General features: G+C 40.3%; 1 protein-coding gene and 1 long non-coding RNA gene across 3 annotated transcripts in view; one reads left to right on the forward strand and one right to left on the reverse strand.

The window, feature by feature from the left end:
• Positions 1-18,313, forward strand: part of unm_hu7910 (un-named hu7910) — a 36,536-nt gene extending 18,223 nt beyond the window's left edge. The window contains exons 4-23 of one of the 2 annotated variants that reach the window (XM_063206590.1): positions 62-115; positions 2,327-2,425; positions 2,656-2,685; positions 2,995-3,039; positions 3,482-3,517; positions 3,827-3,862; positions 4,747-4,779; positions 4,926-4,988; positions 5,610-5,897; positions 6,066-6,151; positions 6,334-6,420; positions 11,428-11,578; positions 11,860-11,996; positions 12,816-12,914; positions 13,317-13,406; positions 15,350-15,487; positions 16,265-16,400; positions 17,021-17,112; positions 17,593-17,726; positions 18,142-18,313. In XM_063206590.1, coding sequence (XP_063062660.1) covers positions 62-115; positions 2,327-2,425; positions 2,656-2,685; positions 2,995-3,039; positions 3,482-3,517; positions 3,827-3,862; positions 4,747-4,779; positions 4,926-4,988; positions 5,610-5,897; positions 6,066-6,151; positions 6,334-6,420; positions 11,428-11,578; positions 11,860-11,996; positions 12,816-12,914; positions 13,317-13,406; positions 15,350-15,487; positions 16,265-16,400; positions 17,021-17,112; positions 17,593-17,726; positions 18,142-18,292 — 1,985 coding nt within the window. In that variant the 3' untranslated portion in view covers positions 18,293-18,313. Of the gene's footprint in view, positions 1-61; positions 116-2,326; positions 2,426-2,655; positions 2,686-2,994; positions 3,040-3,481; positions 3,518-3,826; positions 3,863-4,746; positions 4,780-4,925; positions 4,989-5,606; positions 5,898-6,065; positions 6,152-6,333; positions 6,421-11,427; positions 11,579-11,859; positions 11,997-12,815; positions 12,915-13,316; positions 13,407-15,349; positions 15,488-16,264; positions 16,401-17,020; positions 17,113-17,592; positions 17,727-18,141 lie in introns of both variants that reach the window. The other variant, XM_063206589.1, reaches the window with a different exon arrangement.
• A 152-nt stretch (positions 18,314-18,465) lies between these two features.
• LOC134455500 (uncharacterized) lies at positions 18,466-20,324 on the reverse strand. The gene is made up of 2 exons (XR_010036115.1): positions 19,923-20,324; positions 18,466-19,871 (listed from the first exon to the last, which is right to left on the reverse strand). It is a non-coding gene; the product is annotated as an uncharacterized LOC134455500 (long non-coding RNA).
• Between the last annotated feature and the right edge of the window lie 971 nt (positions 20,325-21,295).

A 21,295-nucleotide genomic window follows, 5' to 3' on the forward strand; every position in this document is an offset into this window, starting at 1 on the left:
CTCCTACTGTTAATGCAAACTTGGCACTCACAATCTACATCACACATTCACCCATGAACAGGTTTGAAAGAGAAACCAACTGCCAGCGAGCCATCACAACACATGCCAGTAACAGGTAACCAATTCATACATTTTCCATGATCTCTCCAGTTTGGGTATACTATAGCATACTGTTTAAAGGTGCACTGTAATATTTTTAGTAATATAATTTTTTTTCATTAAAGGGACACTGTGTGAGATTTTTAGTTGTTTATTTCCAGAATTCATGCTGCCCATTCACTAATGTTGCCTATTTCATGAATACTTCACCACCATCAAATTCTAAGTATTCATTATGACCGGAAAATGTGCACTTTTCATACATGAAAAGGGGGATCTTCTCCATGGTCCGCCATTTTGAATTTCCAAAAATAGCAATTTTTAGCTGCAAAAATGACTACTTGGACCATACTAGAAAATATTTGTTAATTACTTAGTAAACTTTCATGTAAAGATCAAAGTTGGCAATAGGCAGCCCAGTTTCAATGAGCAGTATAGTTGCAGTACCTTTTTTGACCATTTCCTGCACAGTGTCCCGTTAATACTTACCACCACCATCAAATTCAAGTATCAAGTATTCATTATGACCAGTGATGGGGAAGTTACTTTTTAAAAGTAGTGTGTGCTCGTTACTCGTTACCTATTCAAAAAAGTAGTGCCTTACTTTACTTAGTTACCCCTTGTGGAAAGTAACTTAATGCGTTACTCGTTACTTTTGCGTTACATTCAGAGGCAATAATGAACCCAACAAAGAGGACACATAGATAGGAGAACACCAGGTTTTGTCAACAAGAAAATGGCACATTTTGATGCCATGTTGATTAAATGCAAAAGCCAATAATAAATTGTCAAGTTGCTCATAACTTTGTTTGCAGTCTTATGAGGGTCTTTGCATTCCAAACGAACTATTTGGGGACTGTTTAAAAGTGTGAAAAGTTTATTAAGCAATTCGTTTTTAATAGGCTACCAATAGTTAGCTGCCAGCAGAGCTCAAACACAGTTTGCCTTCATTTGTGTTAGCAACTAGCTACAGCTACTGCTAAACCAATTCGAAGTCCTAACACACTGTTTGCAATCAAATGTGGACCATTACTTTCAAAAACGATGCATAGAGAACTTTGTGAATAATGTATTTACAGGCTCTGATACAGTCCTTCCCTTGTAGTCTACCTCACAACCTCTAATGCCAGCGTCGTAGGTGCTTCTGTCCGGAGCCTGCAGTGACTGACACAATGAGGGAGAAACTGCCTGAGGGGGCGGGGCACGGCACGCTTGTTCCTAGCGTCTGTGGCGCGATTTCAAAATAAGTGCAGACAGCGCGATCGGACAAAAAAAGTAACGTTTTGCCATATTTAACAAAGAACGGCGTTACGTTACCTAATTTCCCAGTAGTAACGCGTTACACTACTATTTTACGAAAAAAGTAGTTACACTACTGTAACGCGTTACTTTGTAACGCGTTACACCCAACACTGAGCATGACTGGGAAAACTGCATTTTTCATACGTACTGTATTTTGGTCATACTAGTAACTTCAGTTTACTTCAGGAATATTAATGAAAATCTTGGCAATAGGCAGCACATTTTCAATGAACAGCATAGTTGTAATACCTACTCTGGCCACAATCCTATGCATCTTAAAGGAAATGTTGGTAACACTTCCAAATAAGAATAATAATTCCAAATAAAACAACTCTAATATAATGGTCCCAAACACCAATATCTATCTATTAATTAACCATTAGTTATCCTCAGCCAACTCTAATATAAGGGTCCAAAACCCCAATATTTCTGTATTATTTATCCATTAGTTATGCCTTACTTTTGTATTAAGTAAGTGTTAATTTTGGTCCTTAGTTAAGTATGACCTGATAGCTACTTAACTATTAACTGTGCCCTTACTTATCTATTAGTTAAATGATAATATGATATTAACTTGTAACGCAAGGTAATAGTTGTCTAATAGTTAAGTAACTGCTTACTAATGTTAAACATATGCATTAATAACAATTAATATGTGTCTATTGTGGCATTAAGTAATGATTATTAACCCTAACTTAAGTATTAGGTTTCAGCTACTTTACTGTTAATTATGGCCCCTTATTTGGAAGTGTTACCGAAATGTTTCTAGCATGAAAGAGAATAGTGTCTAAAATATAGTAAGTAGACCCTCAGAAGCATACACCAGATAAGCTGGCATTGTAATGTTTTAGTGAAAATTGGCCATTTAAAATTACAGTCGAACTTTTAAATGCACTGTATTGTAAATAACATATCTATTATTCAGACACATCCAGTGAAGAGAATGTTATATCAGGTTTAAAGACTGAAGCCGAACACGCTCGAGCAGAAACAGAATTTAGCAACCCACCGTCATCAAATGAAGGTATGCTATTACCATTGGTCATTTAATTCAGTGGTTCCCAAACTTGCTCTGCTGCGACCCAATTTACGCTAGGACCTAAGAATATGTTTGTGACACGCACACAGTGGTCCCAACACCCAGTTTGGGAACCACTGACTTCATTCATCATGCAGTACTAGGTAGTCTGTTGTTGGGCTTCTGAACAACATGAGTGACCTGTGTGTTTATGTTTTTTTTGGATGACATGATAGACTCATTGGACATTGATGAAGGTTTGACAGGTAAGAAACAATGTACAAATAATGCACAACAACTTGACATGAGAACATCCCATTTTGTAGAAAGTGGCTTTCACTTGCACTATTTTACTAAAATATGCAGTTCACAATACACTATAGTAAATTCAAAACACAGTAAATTAAAAAAAAAGACACTTGCATGAGATATTCTAAGACCATAATTGAATAATGCCTTGAAACACCCCTCCTCCCCGTCATACTTGACTGCAGGTTAAATCGATCAAACATGTTAAATCGATCAAACATTTGTTACTTCTATGCCTTCAAAGAGTTCCTCCCTTTATTTTGTAGCTGATGATGCCACCTCTCATTTGGACCGGGAATTTATACCATTTGGTAATATGTATATTCATTATGGTATTTATAATATCCCATTAGACTAAGAGAATTAAATATCTGTGTTTGACTGAACCCTTTGATGGATTAAAACGGATGGATAATGTGTGTCTGTGTCGTGCGTGCCTGTGTGCATGCATGCATACGTGTGTGCATCAGTGTTCTCTGGTGGACCCCCAACGATTTTATAAACTTAACTCTGTGTGTGTGTGTGTGTGTGTGCGCGCGTGTGTGTGTTGTGCATGCATAAGTGTGTGCATTAATGTCAGACGTGTGTGGCCTTGCCTTGTGGCCTTCCAAGGACTTTTACAAACTTTAGTGTGTGTGTGTGTGTGTGCGTGCGTGTAATTGATTATTAATTAATGTATTTCAATCAAACATCAGACTGTTTTGCTCCCATCCGAGGATTTTTCTAAACTAGCTCTTTATTCTGTCTCCACAGATTCTACAGAGATTAATTTTGATAGTGTAAGACAAGGTCAGTATGCATGTCACAGGCTTCCTGTTTTAACACCAGAGAGTGATGAAACATCTGTCAGAAAGTGTATTGACTTAAGCTGTCATTGACATCTGCTTTTAATACATTGATGGTAATGTCATAAGGCCTACAGTAATGTTGAGCGCCATTCCAGTTAGTATAGACACTGTTGTTAGATGTCTATTGACACTGTAATGTACTGTGCAGGAGCAGTAACCCAATCAAGTTCACACCTGCTCAAATAAACAAAAGAACAGCTACTGCCTGTGTATTATTGATGTCATTCTATTTTTATGTTTCTTCTTCTAGATGACAAGAGCCTTAACACCATTGACACTACAGGAGGTAGGACTATGTAAAAAAGAAACAAAAAGAAGGCTGACATTGGTGTTGGAATGAGCTATTTTAGACAGTGTCACCTCTGGCAGGCTAGGCTGCAGCCATATCTTCCCTGTGCATTAGTCTGGCCCTGGGCCTAATGTGTCCCCTGAAATAAGCTCAGTAATTTTCCACCTATGCCTCATCCTTAATGCTCTTCTGATAGTATTGTATGTATGTCTGTTTTTATATTCTTTCACATGTCTGTTTGTGTCTTCTTTCTTAAACAAGTTTTTGTCATTTTTTATGTGTACGCCATTCATCACCAAAATCAACCACACATTTTAAACAGTTGTATGTATTTTGACTTCCTCTCACTTACATTTGGTTAAAGCTTCTCAGTCAGAGGAACTCAAACACAAAAACAACTCAATTTCAATGTTTAATAAATTATTATCAATTAAGTCATACTTTGCATGCAAGCCGCACACATTTTTACAATATGGCCATTATTTTTGAACAAAAAACATCGTCTTATGTTTGGTAGATCTTTTAGTAGCACACCTGTATGTTCAGCTCACTCCTTTGCTGTTCATTCATTTGCTGTCACATGTGATGTAGAGAAGCTGCACTCTCGAGTGTCATTCTTGTATTTCATTTTAGTGTGTTAGCATGACAGACAGATGTTTCGGACGAAACGTCTGTCTGTCATGCTAACCCACTAAAATGAAATACAAGAATTAAACTCGAGAGTAACGTTTTTTTTTGTACAAAAAAATGTACAAATCTGTTCACTTGCACTGTCCTGAAGACCTTGTAAGACACAGTTTGGAGTTGAGGGCTCCTGAAAAGAGACTGTCAGTGTCATGTGATGCTCATAGTAGATGCTGGAATGTCTTGTGTTTCCACAGAGCTGGTGGTGGAGGCAGGCCCAGAGGAAACAGGTCAGTGTGTGTGGAATGGATACTGTGTCCAATGTGGGGTGTGGTGACTAGTGTGCAGCACAGTAGCTATTGTTTGGCCCCTTGCTGAAAGTGGCCTTGGTTTTCAAGCATGAGCTTGTCCAACTAGTGTCTCTGCTTTTCTTTAGGTCACAGCGATTCAACTGTGCTTTACAGTGCTCAGTTTGGCGATCAGCAAATTGAAGAGGCAGGTCTGTATAAGAGCAAACATGCATGCACGCACACTATTGATAAAATAAAGCTATGCCCCTATTGGTCACAGAAGAACTAATGTGGACATACTGTATTACACATTTAGAAATGGACTATTGTATTATCTTAAAAGTCCCTTTACATCATTGGAATATTAACATATAGTACAGTACACAACTGATTTACTCATTACAGTTTAAAACATCACATTTGGGCCCTACCGCCGCCTATGCCAGTGACCCAGGTTCGATTCCAGCCATCATTTGTTGATCCTCCCCCATCTCCCTCCCACTCAGTTTCTGTCGCCTCTCATACTGTCCTATCAAAATCAAGGCAAAATGCACCTAAAAAACCCCAATGCATTTGGTCTTAAGTTTTATTTTTTCCCCCCAACATTTTTTATCCTTTTTCTGATGACTTTTACATGACTGAAACAAAAGAAAACAAGACTAGATTCAACAGTTAAGCATAATGTACCTAATACATCTAAAAATACATCTGATCCAACAAAGTATGGGGAATAGTGCTGATATGAACACTGCTTATACTGTGTCAAGCCGCTCAGCCATAATCATTTGCGTCTTTCACTTTTTTTCTTTTACCATTTACACCATCAGCAGACCCACCTGCTGCTGAGACTGCTCAGGAAGAAACTGGCACAACAGCGCCCCCTGAGCCGGCCCAGGAGCCCCGCACTGCAGAGGATCTACTAGAGGAAGCCCCAGCAAACACAGAGTCCAAACCAGAGACGTCTGAATCTGCCACACAGCCAGAGCCTACAGAGCCAGAGCCAGAAGAGTCTGCAGCCGCCCAAGAAACTCAACCTAAACCAGAAACCCCAGAAGCTCCAGCTGCATCAGAAGCTCCGCAGGACAACACTCAGTCAAACACAGCTGAGGAAACTACAGGTAAAAAAAAACACTCGAGGCTTGGTGTACATTTTAGCAGTGTGCAATGAAAATGAGTACAATACCTCAATACCTAAGAGTTCTGATGCCTTCGTGCCATCAGAAGGGCGGCGAGGCCAGACAGCATTTCCAAACTACTCCTCTAATGGTTTCTCAAATTTTACACAGTTAAAAAGAAGAAACCCAAGATGCTGAACAAGTTTGACAAAACTATTAAGGCTGAGATTGATGCAGCAGAAAAACTACGCAAAAAGGTAATACGTTGTTCCTACATTTTTGTTATGATGTTGATTTTTTTATGTCAGAATCAAAAATCACATTTACTCCTCTAATCAATATAATTCATTCTTAGTAGCTATTGTATATTGTATATTTGTCAAGTAATTCATATTTTATGTTTCTGTGCTTCTGTATCTCCGCCCTTGTTTCTGTGAAGGGAAAAGCCGAGGAGGCCTTGAGAGCATTTGAAGGACTTGTGCAGAAGCACCCTCACAGCCCCAGGAGTCGCTATGGAAAAGCACAGGTGACACAATTTTCTGGATTTTCTGGATCTTTTTAGTGATGGTGGTAGTGTTGAAATCTGTTTTGCATGTGAATATGAACATCAGTGTTATGTTTTTGGATGTTTCCAACATGCATTGTATGATCATATATTATATAGTACCATTTGTATGTATCTTGTCCTGTATAGTGCATCTTATCTATTGTTTATCAATGTGTGTAATATATTGCACTGCCTTGAGCCCAAGCTGTTTAAGGTAAATATCCATACATGCCACAGCTGGTCTTAAAGGGGTATGCCACTATTTTGGGGCTTAATACAGTTAAAATCGTTGGCTGGGGTTTATAAAGGTGATAAAGTGTCTTATTTCAGGCATGAAAATCCCTCACCTTTCGGCGAAATTCGCCGTTTTGAAATCAAAATGGGTCATTTCTGTGAATCGTGTAGATCCGAGGAGAAAATTTTAAAGGGGGGGTGTGGGTCGAGCGAGGAGAAAAGTGTAGCGCCAACTTACTGTATCAATCTGTAGCGCTCTACCGCAGAAAACTTTATAGGCCTACAGTTTCAAGAGAGATTCCACAACTGACATTGACGTTTGGCCAATCACAGCATTTGTTGCTGTCGGCACAGCCAATAACGTGAACGAGCTCAATCTAAGTCCCGCCCTTCATACTTATATTTGAAAGCGTTTTATTAAACAGGTGCCACTTTGGTCTGCGGGGCTGGCGTGGTTGTATCAAATATCTTTCTTTTTAGTTCTAGAACATCTCTGATTAAGAAAATGTCCAAATGATCTGTCTCAGATAGTCTACACGTTTCCCAGAGAGGTAGCTATTTGAGATCATGATTCTTGTTATGAGAACATCAAGACGCAAGCATTTCGATGAGAAGTGAGTGGATGTAGTTAGCCACAGTGGTTAAGCTGTTTTCCTAATAATTTGAAACCGCATTTGCCCTGCCCACGTGAAAAAGTATTTATTCTCAAAAGAGCTCCGTTAATGAAAGCTTGGGAAGGCTTACGGCACGTTTTCCTGACGGCTATTTTAACGGGTCTGTGCGCTACGAAATGGCGAAATAGTAGGCGCTACGGCCGGGGAAGAAGCGCATATACGCGAGGCATCCAACATCATGCTTCGAATGCTGCGGCTCCTTATAGCACGCACGAGAGAGAGGAAGAGGGAGAAAGATCGAAATTAGTCAATCGTTTGACACGGGACAAATTGTTTTAGGAATCATGCCAAGTTTTTTGTAATCCCTTGGTAGCCTACATCTAAATGACATTAAAAAGCTAGTGGAACACGGTCAAACAGTTTTTTGTTCACGGTCAAAGTTGGAGCTTTCCTATTATTATTTTTTATAGGGAAACAGATATACTAGGCGAATGGACTAACATTTCAGTAGTTTATCCAAACTGAAAAGATTTTTTGTATTACTTGTACAAGTTGTCTGAAATATGATGATTAACTGTTCAAACGAGATCACAACCAGACAAGTGTTGAGGGGACATTTGATAGTGTTGAGAGGAGGGGGTGCTTAGTTGCCATTGGGGGGCATTAGTCTATTTTATTTTTAAGGGGGGCATTGGCAGGGTTTTAATGAGGTCAAGGGGGAATTTATTTTTTTTAAAAGGCTGAGAACCAAAATCCATTGTATCCATCTATCCATCTATCTATCTATCTATCTATCTATCTATCTATCTATCTATCTATCTATCTATCTATCTATCCCCCTCATCAGACATGACAGCATGACAATCATGAAGTAACGAAGATGGTTGGCAGTTCTTCTTATGTTCACTGTCCCTGGGTCGCTACAGTATGCTCAAAATTCATAATCTAAAGACGGCTTTAGCTAAATATTCTCCCATGGGAGACCATGCCCCCAGACCCCCCTAGTATGACTCTTATAGCCTACAACACTATCCCCCAAAAATGCCACTGCACACCAGCACATGCGCGCGCACCGCTGCAGCACACGCGCCGCTCCCTGCCACCGCGCCACGGCGCACCTTTCTCACCTTTTTCACCCCTGACCTGTTTTCATGCCTGTATTTTTCATGTTAAGCGTTGTCTTGCTTTAAGACAAGTTGTAGCATTGTAGCATGCTACACGGATCCATTGACTTTCACTAGCTTAGCAACATATTCCCTCTTTTAACTTGTCTTAAAGCAAGACAACGCTTAACATGAAAAATAAGACACTTTACCACCTTTATAAACCCCAGCCAACGATTTTAACTGTATTAAGCCCCAAAATAGTGGCATACCCCTTTAAAGGTTACTACACACAGATGTGTTTCCTGGTCTTAAAGATAAAATGCCATTTGTAATGTTACGCAATGTGATGTATTCTAAAAAGTAATAACTAATAATTACTGGCCCGACAAAAGTACATTAAGTTTTGTAGCCAGATATGTCTATTACTGGTCATAATGAATACATAGAAATTGATGGATGGTATTCATGAAAAATATTACATTTGTAAATGGACAGCATAAATTCTGGAAATAAACTACTTAAGAAGTGGCATACTCTACTTTTGGTAACACTTTACTTAAAGCCAACATTATAAGCGCATTTATAACAAATTATAACGCACATTATAATTACTTACAACGTAATATGACTACACTCATAATGCTCCATGATGCTTTATATTAACAGTTATGAATAATTATGAATCTAGCCTATAATGCTTTATAAATCCAAGGGTGTCATGAGTGCTCATGACTGGCTATAAACTACAGGCTGCCTGATTGGGCTTATAGTACAAACCCCAACTCCGATGAAGTTGGGACGTTTGGTAAACAGTGAATAAAATCAAAATGCTATCATTTTCAAAACATTCAATCTATTCATTAGATGGAGAATAGTGAAAAGACAACATATTAAGTGTTAAAACCGAGAAAAAATATTGTTTTGGGGGACATATGTACTCATTTCTAATTTGATAAATCCAACACTTCTCAAAAGAGTTGGGACGGGGACAATAAATGGCAGCAAATGTCGAGGAAGACTAAAAACAAAACAAAAGACAACGCTTAACAGTTAAATACATTAACCAATGAGATGATTTTATATAAAACACAGTGTTAATCCCTATCTTGGACATGATTTCACCAGCTTAAATGGTGGGTGTATTCCTTGTCATGTTTTGCAGTGTTTTCCTTTCTGTAGTGCTTACAGTGTGACAGGTCTTGACCAAAAACCCACCATTTTATCACCTGCTGGTCCTTATGATGGAGCCAAACTGTTAAAACATAGTAGAGAATGCAATTTGACCTTACTATGAGGCAGTAATCGAAGATCTCCCTTCAAAATATAATGCATGAGTGGCTTTTCATGCTGTTTAAAACCCATTTATACCATTCAGCACTGTATTTAACTCTACAGATGAGTGAGAACATCTTAACCAATGCACTACTGCACCCGCATGCCATCATGGAGGCTGACTTTTGAAGCTAGCACTAACACAAGTTGGATGGTCCATTTTCACTGTAGCACAGGATGTGCAATGCTCTATTATTGTCAAAAAGAATGGACTTCTACAACTTCTGCTGACTTCTGTAAGCAAAGGACAGTTTCCCATGTCTTCTGGGTTTATTTCAAGTGAGCTCAGGTGCTTAGGAGAATGTTACACCCCTGTATCATTTGCACGCATTAAGCATTCTTAATATGGTCAATTTTCAATAGCTCTAGCACTCCAGGAATTAGAGTGAGACTACAGCCAATATATATTTCATGATGTCATGAACCTATACAATGATTTTAGTAACAAAAATATGTCTTATATACACTCAATCGTGGTAAATCAAAGGGAATTCAAAAATGTATGTAATAACTATGGTAATTATTCCCTTTCCATCTTTAATTCTGAGTGACTCGGCCTCTCTGTGATGATCTTATACCTGGACACCTATATTGTCCGTCAGTACAATTCATTTTGAAATGTTCTTCTTTGTTGTTTTATCTTATTTGGATGTTTACTAACTTTCACTGATCCCCGTCCCAACTCTTTTGAGACGTGTTGGATTTATCAAATTAGAAATGAGTACATATGTCCCCCAAAACAATATTTTTTCTCGGTTTTAACACTTAATATGTTGTCTTTTCACTATTCTCCATCTAATGAATAGATTGAATGTTTTGAAAATGATAGCATTTTGATTTTATTCACTGTTTACCAAACGTCCCAACTTCATCGGAGTTGGGGTTTGTACATTATGAGTACCTATACCCCTCTATTCACAGACCTGGATGATAAACTGTCATAAGGGCTCATACGATGCTATAATGTTTCATGTGAGATCATAAGTCGTCAATGTGTGCTGTAAGTAAAGTGAAGTTCATATGGATGCATCTATAATGCACTGTATAATGCACATCTATAATGCATCATAATGTACTGTAAGCCCCATCAGGCAGCCTGTAGTTTATATCCAGTCATGGGCACTCATAATACCCTTGGATTTGTAAAGTATTATAAACTAGATTCATGGTTATTCATTACTGTTAACATAAAGCATCATGAAACATCATCGGTGTAGTCGTAATGCGTTGTAAGTAATTATAATGTGCATTATAATTTGTTATAAATGTGCTCATAATGCGCTATAGATATGGGCTTCATAGAAAGTGTTACCCTACTTTTTAATAAGCTTTCTCTACCATAGCACTGATAAGAGGAGTATGGGAACATCATGTTTCTTTATGCTTGTGTAGTTAGAGGAGAAGCTGCCTTTTCTAAACGGTATTTGCAGGTATATGGCTGGTATTTGAGTGTGCCTTATCATTTGAATGTATTCAGCAGCTTTTTACACTTATATGGATATTTTTGAAAATGTCTTGGTTTTGGCCTCTTATTTACACGTAAACAGAGTTTTACAATGCACATTAGTTATTGAGTTTTCATTATTATCCACATGTCTCGTTTACACACAAACTAATAAAAAATATCTGCATTTAGAAATGTCCACATATGTGTATGCAGCACCTAATAATTGTTTATGTGTGTATGTCTGTTTGTGAAGTCAGAGGATGACCTAGCTGAGAAGATGCGTAGCAACGAGATGCTGTTGAAGGCTGTGAACACCTATAAGGAGGCCGCAGAACTGCCAGACGCACCTGCCGGCCTCATCAAAGCTGCTCTCAAGAGAAGGGCCGACAGACAGCAGTTCCTGGGTATGTACACAATACACACACACACACACACACACACACACACACACACACACACACACACACACACACACACACACACACACACACACACACTGCAAACTGCAAATAGTTTGAGTCAGAATAATTGGTAAAACCTGCGATGTGACATTTTCTATGTCGATTAAAATACAAATACAAGACCCTTAGCTTTAATTTTCTCATTTATTGTATATATGTATAACGTTTTTGTGAGGTCTTCTATCCACTCATGAGTGAGTCGTTTGTCTACCGTATGGTTGTAGGTCGGATGCGTAGTTCGATGGCTACACTGCAGCTGCTGGTCCAAACCTTCCCTGAAGACATTGCTCTAAAGAACGACCTGGGAGTGGCCCATCTGTTGATAGGTGACAACCAGGCTGCCAAAACAGTTTACGAAGAGGTGAGGAAAACTTAAGTTCAGGGTTCCCACGGGTCATGGAATTTCTGGAATATCATGGAATTTCATAAAAGTTTTTCCAGTCATGCAAAGTCATGAAATTTTAAGATTTTGCATGCACAGTCATGGAATATCATGGATTTTTTTTTAAGTTGTGTAGAACCAAAAACATTTGGTGTGTACCATTGTTTCTTACTGGTTATACTAGAACGCTTCGCGAAAGACGGTTTGGTTTCACACTGTAAAGTGCAACATTCTAGAATGAAATGAGCCCACTTCGTCGGCTCTGGTGAAGATAATCTTCAGTTTTCACACTTTTTAAAACTGTTTAATGCCATTTCTTTTTACGGAAGTGGTCATGGAAATTCTGTGTTTTGGGTCTGGAAAGTCATGGAAAATCATGGAATTTCATATCTGAATTAGAGTGGGAACCCTGTAAGTTATTAAACCTTAAATTGGACTGTGTGTTTATAATACTGTAAGAATAGGCCTATTATGAGTTGTGTGGAACCTGGATTCAGAAGTCACATTGTAAATAGTACATACAATAGCAGGTTCTACCTATGATTCACTGGTTAACTGGTATATCTGATGGTAAGCTAATTAGAATGAATGAATTCATTTAGTAAAAGGAATACACAATACCGTTAGGTGCAAGACGAAAGTTCATGGATAACTGCATTGGAAAACAAGGTCCACAGTCAGACCTACGTCACATGAAAACTCTCTCTCTCTCTCTTTTTGATGGACCGGACCACTGACAGAGATGTCACAGAGATGCAGAACACAACTAACAATGCACTACCTTTCTTTCTGTTGCAGGTTTTGGCTGTAGCACCAAGTGATGGATTTGCAAAAGTACACTACGGCTTCATCCTGAAATCAGAGAACAGGATAGAGGAGAGCATTCCTTACCTGCGGGTAACTAACACACACACACACACACACACACACACACACACACACACACACACACACACACACACACACACACACACACACACACACACACACACACACACACACACACACAGTGAGACCCATGTCTCGTGTCACACAGAGGAGGGTCTGGCACAATTATTATATATTCACACACACTTTCTCCTTCTTACGCACAGGCACACACACACACACACACACACACACACACACACACACACACACACACACACACACACACACACACACACACACACACTCCTCTTTCTCTCTCTCTCTCTCTCTCTCTCTCTCTCTCTCTCTCTCTCTCTCTCTCTCTCTCTCTCTCTCTCTCTCTTTCTCTCTCATATCCATTCTTTCTCACCCATGTGTTCATCTCTCCAGGACGGTCTGCTGTCAGGTGCTGAGGGAACAGATGACGGGAGGTTCTACTTTCACCTGGGCGACGCTCTGCAAAGAGTTGGGGACCAGAGTGTGAGTGCACTATTCACTAAGTTGGAGTGTAGTCACAATCACGTGTCTGCTATGTAGAACCTGTGCTAGCTGAAAGTTTATCTCCCATGTTAAAATGGCGGTGCTCGTGGCCATGCAATGTCATGTGAAAAGTGTAAGTAAAGTTGCCTGTCTCTTGTCCGATCTGCACTTCCTCGCAGCTTCGTGAGCTCCACTACGGTGTGTGTTTGGAGCACCACCAGGGGGCTCCAAAGCTAAAAACACACACAGAGGTCTGGTAGAAACCAGGCTATAGACCCCTTTACAGTTTGTAAACAGGTATGACGTAATTTGGCTGCGTGCGCACCGCCGCCTCAAAACCGTCCAAGCTCCGTTCACTTGTACAGAGACTCGACAGGTGTTTTTTCCGAAACAAGATAACGGATGCTCGCAATAATCTCAGATATGCAGTGGGCACCACGGACACGGGTATTCCTGGCGATGTCATCAGTCCAGTCAGTAGTTTAATGTCTTGTAAAAACAAACATCTCCTATGCTTCTGGAACAGCCTCTTCCCTCTCAAAATAGCATAACAAGTGTACTTTTCAGAATCTCTTTTTTATCAATGTACACGCTTCAGAACGACAGTTTTTCTCTCTTTAGTGTCTGCAATGTCACCCAGTATTACGTACAGAATCACCACTCCCGATTTCACCCATGCCTGCAGTTCTCCTAGTGGCCGCTGTCAAGATACGGCTCTGAGCGCAGCAGCCCGTTCTATCTGAATGGAGTCTGCACTCCCCGTAGAGTGCAGTACCACCCAGAAAAGTGGAGTCTCTCATAATATCCTTCCAATATCTCTGGTGTGTTTGAGTCAACGATGCGCACGCATTCATGAGCTCGTCGACTCTGAACGGGTCTATAAGTAAAGTAGGAATAATGGCAAATTGGAGTTTAAGAACGCTTCACCCCGCCATGCTCTACAGCAAGAGACGGGTAGAATGTTTTAAGTATGTATCCAATTTTTCATCCAATTGTTCACTTTTCAAAAGCCCCTCCTCCCCGTTTTCCCCCATGTCAGCATGGTGGAATGTTGACATGACATTCACACGAAATGTCCCGGATGTCTGACATAGTGAATATAGGCCAGAAAATACTGTACATACAAAATACAACTTTCTCTAAAGCACATTTTGGTAATCATTTTTCTAACAGCCCATTTATAGAATATCTATACAGTACACTATGGCGATATCATTTTTAACTCTCATTGCACTGTACCTTAACACTAATGCCCAGTGCTTAGCCATAGTGTTTCTTCTCATAATGTTGAGACAAATACCATAAAAGAAAGTGTGACCAATGTGTGAGATGGTAAATTGACATATTTTACATTGGGGTGTTTTTCCTACACTCACAAAGATAACCAGATAATTTCACAGGTCTTTGTGATGAACTGCCACAATGCCAAATAACTGTGTGCCAACTATGCCCTGAAGCAAGTACATGGCCTAAAAATGGAAGGGCATGCTGTAGCTTAAATAGATTGTGGAGAAAGCGTTTTATTATAGCTGCCCGGACACCTCCAAATGATCTTGCACAAATAATATGCCTAAGTGGGATACATTATAGTCAACAACAACTGGATTATGTGTGTGCATGTGTAGTTTGACTTTTTACAGACTTGCCTCTTCAGTCTATTGGTCACCAAAGTGTGTGTCTGTGTGTGTGTCTGTGTGTGTCTGTGTCTGTGTCTGTGTGTGTGTGTGTGTGTGTGTGTGTGTGTGTGTGTGTGTGTGTGTCTGTGTGTGTCTGTGTCTGTGTCTGTGTCTGTGTCTGTGTCTGTGTGTCTGTGTCTGTGTCTGTGTCTGTGTCTGTGTCTGTGTCTGTGTGTCTGTGTGTCTGTGTGTCTGTGTGTCTGTGTGTCTGTGTGTGTGTGTGTGTGTGTGTGTGTGTGTGTGTGTCTGTGTGTGCGCCTACTGCAGGCCTATGAGTGGTATGAGCGGGGCCATAAGCACGGCCACTTTGCCTCTGTGTGGCAGCGCTCTCTGTACAATGTGAAAGGACTACGAGCCCAACCCTGGTGGACACCCAGAGAGACCGGCTACACTGATCTGGTCAAGGTAACTTAGGGCTTACACGTATTTGCTGCTAATTTTTAAAAATGTATATTATATTATCTTTATTTGTTAATGTAGATTTTTTAAAAAGCAATCCGAACTGTGCATCAATTATTAGGCCTTTTCATTTTCTTAAAGTCTGTGTAGAGTTGAGGGGAGTTTTGAGTGTTGAATAAATGAATGGCTTTCTACAACTATGTAGTGTTGAAATCAAATGGTGGATAGTGGAATTGCAGGTTGACTGAATAGATAACTGGCTGGAAGACTACAGTATCCGCAAAAAGGGGTCCATTTTACGAGGTGCATGTCTGATAAAGAGATATATTGCCAATTTACTTAGCCTCACTGTGCTTTTATTTATAGGAGTTACATGATGAAAGGTGGGTTTCACAGCAGAGAACTATATAAGGTTGCACTTGAAAAAGGACGAACGTCCGAAATGTTGTGCAAATAAAACAACTGGGAGCATTAACAGTGTTGCGGACTTCTATCATTTACTTCAGTTACTTTATTTTGTCCAGCACCTGTGCCACTGATGTGCGTGCATTCTCTACCTTCTTGAACTATAAATACATATCATTGGACTGTAACCAAAGTGTGTGCGTGCGTGTGTGTGCGCGCGCGTGCGTGCGTGCGCGCGCGCGCGCGGGTGTGTAAGAGAGCGAGAGGCGGACAAAGAGACAGAAAAAGAAAATGGTGCATGTAAGTATAACTCTGTTTACACGTGTGTGTGCGTGTGCGTGCACGTCCATGCCTGTGTGCCTGCGTGACTGTGTTTAGATGCTGGAGCGTAACTGGCTGACCATCAGGGACGAGGCTTTGTCAGTGATGAATGCCAGCAGTGGCCTCTTTGTAGCCGAGGATGAGAACCTGAGGGAGAAGGGGGACTGGGGCCAGTTCACTCTGTGGCAACAAGGTAACACTCACTCCAATTCACACACACATACACAGCACACCCAAAAAAACGCTGTAGACTTCAGACTTCAGATGGGGCCCGTCGACTCACTCTTTGCCAAAAACACACAACTGCATCATAACAACATTGCTATGACAATGCAAAGAGTCTTAAGTAACCGATTAAGACTTGGTCATTACCATTTTGGTGATATGGTAATAGCAGAGGCTATGTGCTAAGGGGTTAAGATAAATTGTTTGGAACTAGAGAATCTTGTTTGATTCACCGATGCACACATACACAGATGTACAGTAACATTTCCAATGCTTTTTCACCGGTAGTTTTTCGTCCAGACACAACTATAAAATTGACAACTGTATTATCCAACTACACTTCTACAACAAAATACTACAAAATTCTTCAACATCAAAAATTCTGAGGTGCGCTCACACCCCAAAAAGCAATGGCCGCAGGTGCTCGATATAAAAGAAAGGTTGGGAGAACTGACGAAGACCTTGCAGGTCGAAACATTGTGCCAGCTTATCACATATTAGATCACGACAAGGGAGCTTCTGTGGTGTGCGGATATTTCTTCCCTTTTTGTTCTTAAAACTTCCTCACATCTTCTGCTGTCCCCTCAGGCCGCAAGGTTGCTGCTTCCTGCCGCAGTGTTCCGAAGACGTGTGCTTTACTTGAACGCTATCCAGAAGCCACCGGCTGTAAAAGAGGCCAGGTGAGATGTTAAATGGAGAAGCACATACTGTACACCTCCTTTTTCACATCACAACACCTTTTCATTAACTACTTTAGTTAAAGTGTACTTTATTGTCCCTGGAGGGGAAATTTGTCTTGGGCTTCAACAATCACTGCAAAACATACAGTACTCACTCACATACCCATACAACATAACATAGAGAACACAAAAAACATACTTTCATTAAACATGGCTAAAAAAACATGCTTTCATTAAACATGGCTAAAATAACGTATGTGGTACTGTACCACATTGTCACTTGTGAGATTTTTATATGGCTAGTCTTAGAGCTAGACTTCTTTATTGTCCATTAAACTTGCATACATTTATTTTAGGTATTTGGCACAAAAGACAAACAAAAAGCAAATGCACATCACAGACAAGTGTGCTGTACTTAACTTTTCCAAAACCACTATTCTGCATTACTTCCCCTCCATCTCCACTGCTGCCCGTATGCAGATCAAGTTCTCTGTGATGCAGCCCGGTACTCACGTGTGGCCCCACACCGGCCCCACCAACTGCCGGCTTCGCATGCACCTGGGCCTCGTTATTCCCGCAGACGGCTGTCGCATCCGCTGCACAGATCAGATCAGGTCAGTCCACTGCTGTAACGTAGTGCACTACAGAGCAGGGGTGGGGTTGCAGGTATGACATCACGTTGGGGGAACTCCCCCAGCATTCTAAGGTTCTACATAGACTCCTAAAAGCCTGCGGAACCCCCAACGTGATGTCATAATAGTACATTTTCTTAGAATGGTTAACCTGCAACCCCACCTACACACAGTCAATTTCATATCAAGTGGGCGGAACCGCTAACATTAACAGATTTCAGCTTCATATCTGAATCACTTTACTAGTTAATCTATTTGAGGTGGATGGCTGGGTATATCAAGAACATTGACTGTAAATGGTGAACAGAAAAGGCAAATTTGTCTCAATTAATGAAAAACGTAAACCTCAGACACCTGTAGCAACTTGATATTGATCACGAGATCTGCTTCTTTCCAGGAACTGGGAGGAGGGCAAGGTGCTGATCTTTGACGACTCGTTTGAGCACGAGGTGTGGCAAGACGCAGACCGCTATCGGCTCATCTTCATTGTGGACGTGTGGCACCCGGAGCTCAGCCAGACGCAGAGACAGACGCTGTCGCCCATTTAGACTTAAAAAAGAAAATCACAAGAGGACTCTTGCTCCATAATCTGCTAGGGGCTTGGTGAACCACAAACTGTCATCACATATGCACCATGTGAAAAGTAATTTTTGCAACTCCTGACAGGGAATTGGCTACACACACTTTACAAAAAAGTCCTGCATAGAATAACTTTAAAAAAAAAATGAGGCCAGAACATGCAAATCAGGGTTATGCTTCACAAGTCCATGTATGCTAAGAACATTTATGGCATTGCTAAGTGAAACCAGCATCACAGGATGCAGAATGGAAGGGGTGAAAGTTTAGGGGGGGATGAGCAGGGCATTTGGCCCTGGGCTCAGGGGCCTCTCTTGTTGTTGGTGGGGGCCGTATTATGACTTTGGTAGGCCGTATGGGGGGGGGGGGGGGGGGCTATCAGTGTTTTGCCCTGGGGCCCTGCGTGTAATTGTTCTGCCACTCAAGAGTGGGTCGCCTCATTTTTTTCAACTGACTTCTATGCAGCACTTTCTTAAACAGTGACAGATTTCTGATTTTGGGAGATTCTTTTTCTCGTTATCTTAATGCCTGTGGTACTGATGTGAATGTAAATATTACAATAAGCTTAATGAAGAACAGTGTACAGTAGTTGTACCTCATTAGGGCTTCAGATCAATTTCAACAATTCACCAAAAAAAAAGAAAATGTGAAACATTCCCGTTTCAATCCTGTGGTTAGAGGGTAAGAATTCACCATTCCATTTTGCTGAACTGCAAACTTTGAGTTACGCATTACACTACAAGAATAGTTTTTACATAGGCCAACTAGTTTTTGTTCTATTATCAGCTATTAGGAATAGGTGTTTTTGTGAATTCCAAAGTTTTCCCAGACGTTACTGAGAGCCTACATGAATATTTTTTTATTGACGAAAACAAAATGCTACTTCTGAAGGTGACCTTGTTATGATGTGAGTGTGCTATGCACTTTTGTGTCTGTGAGTGTGTATGTCACTGAGTGTATGGATTTTGAGCCTAGTCTGTAGTTGCGTGTGTGTGTGTGTGTGTGGACGTGTGTGCATCTTTGTGTGTTTATCTGTGTTTGAATGTGCAACTTAATTGAAGGATGGTAAGTTGTAAAATACCATCATGTCAATCCTCACTGAACTGTATGCCTGAATTCAAAGCTAAACAACAAATGTTTTAAAAACGTACTCTGGGGCTGAGTTGAACAAACCATGTCATGCATCAAGAGAGATGGTGCCAAGTAAATCATAAATCTCCGAATAGAAGATGCTTTTGGCTTTATTATTACGGAAGGAAAAGTAATTTGGCTCTTCTATTAGGAGGTTTACCATGTACTCGGAGGGGGTATTGAAGGAAGAAATCAAAACCAGCTTGCTGGAATCCCCCCATAACTTCCTCATAGAAATAACACTAAGCTTTTGTGTTGCGTTTGTGTGTATGTTCGGGTCTGGCCACCAGGGTGCCCAAACCAAATGCTGCTTCCTCACCCCTTAAAGAGACCCTGCCACAGACCCAATTATGTCTGTTCATAGGGCACATATTTAGGGTGCAAACCATTTCCCCAAATACACCTTTTCCCCAAATACACCTTTTCCCCAAATACACCATTTCCCCAAATACACCATTTCCCCAAATACACCTTCGTCTGTCAAAACACAGACACATGTCCTCATGTGCAGCAAGACTATTACAGTTTTTCTCAATTGGTTTTGTACATTTCTCACAACAGAATAATGATTCTCAAAAGTCTTTGTTCAATTGTGACTTCCTGGTGTTACCTGTGCACATGGTCAAATCAGTTTCTCATTGTTTTCGGCATATAGCAAATGCTCTCGTCCACCATGCCATGGCTGTGTACAATTCTCAGTGATTTCTTACATTATCAATTGCTTTTGTCATATCACTCAAAAAGCTTTGTCACTGAATGCATGAAACTATCTCAATCTTATCTGATCAATGTAATATTAAACTGAATTTGCAACATTTCCCATCCAATCTAAACAACATTTCGCTTCAGAAAAGATCCTCAAGAGTGTACTATTCAATTGACACCATTGTCAATTGACGAAATTGATTTGACTAGCTTGTCCATACACTATGACACAATGACTAACCATTCTGCTGGCGCTGATACGTTCATTGACACAAAAACTTGGTTTTTGAAAGACAAATAAGGGTTTTGAGCAAGAGACTCGGTTTTGCAGGTTATCCACCGTGTTTTGCCATTTGTTGAAGCTGTTTTGAGAATGAATATTATGTTTTGCAAATTGCGAGAGAGATTCGAGAAATGTACAAAACCAATTGAGAAATACTGTAACATGCATCATGTACATATTTTGAATGTTATATGAATATCCAATTTAAAACTGACTAAAACTGACCCAGGTTGACTTAGCAAAAGGTTGGAGGACAGAGGAAAGGATGAGTTTGGGGAAATGCTTTGCATGCATGAGTTACTGCTATTGGAGTTTTGTATTGTTCAAAGCAGATGATGTATCCCCTAGTAAATATTGGTTGAACCAAAATGTTATCATGGTTGTCCAATAGCACTGTGCATCCTTCCCTGCTGTAGGTCCATCATGTGTTAATGCACCACATTCTTCTTTAGAAGTTAGGGTTTACTGAAGAAGATTATTATAAATTAATGTATTGCCACGTCTAGGTGACCGAGTACGGTCGGTGGCAATACAAGGCCAAAATATGTAGCTAATTACATTAATTAATTAATTAATGTAACAGTAGCTAACTGTTGCTGACTGAATGGGGCATAATGAGTAACTTTCAGTTTTACTTTCCTATGCCCTGCGCAGTTGGTTTTAACTACTAGTTTTTCTGTCTTACATGACTTGTTTTTGTTCTTTTCCCCTATCATTCCTACCGACAACATTCGAACAACAGGGCTGATTCCCATCAGACTTATCCTGAAAATGAACAGGTCTTCCTGATGACTGTTACCTGCTAGTAGTGAGATCCTTGTTTGTAACCTGATGGCTAGAAGTTTATCCTTTATTG

The sequence above is a fragment of the Engraulis encrasicolus genome, chromosome 9 (genome assembly GCF_034702125.1).
Source record: "Engraulis encrasicolus isolate BLACKSEA-1 chromosome 9, IST_EnEncr_1.0, whole genome shotgun sequence".
Taxonomy (NCBI): Eukaryota; Metazoa; Chordata; class Actinopteri; order Clupeiformes; family Engraulidae; genus Engraulis; species Engraulis encrasicolus.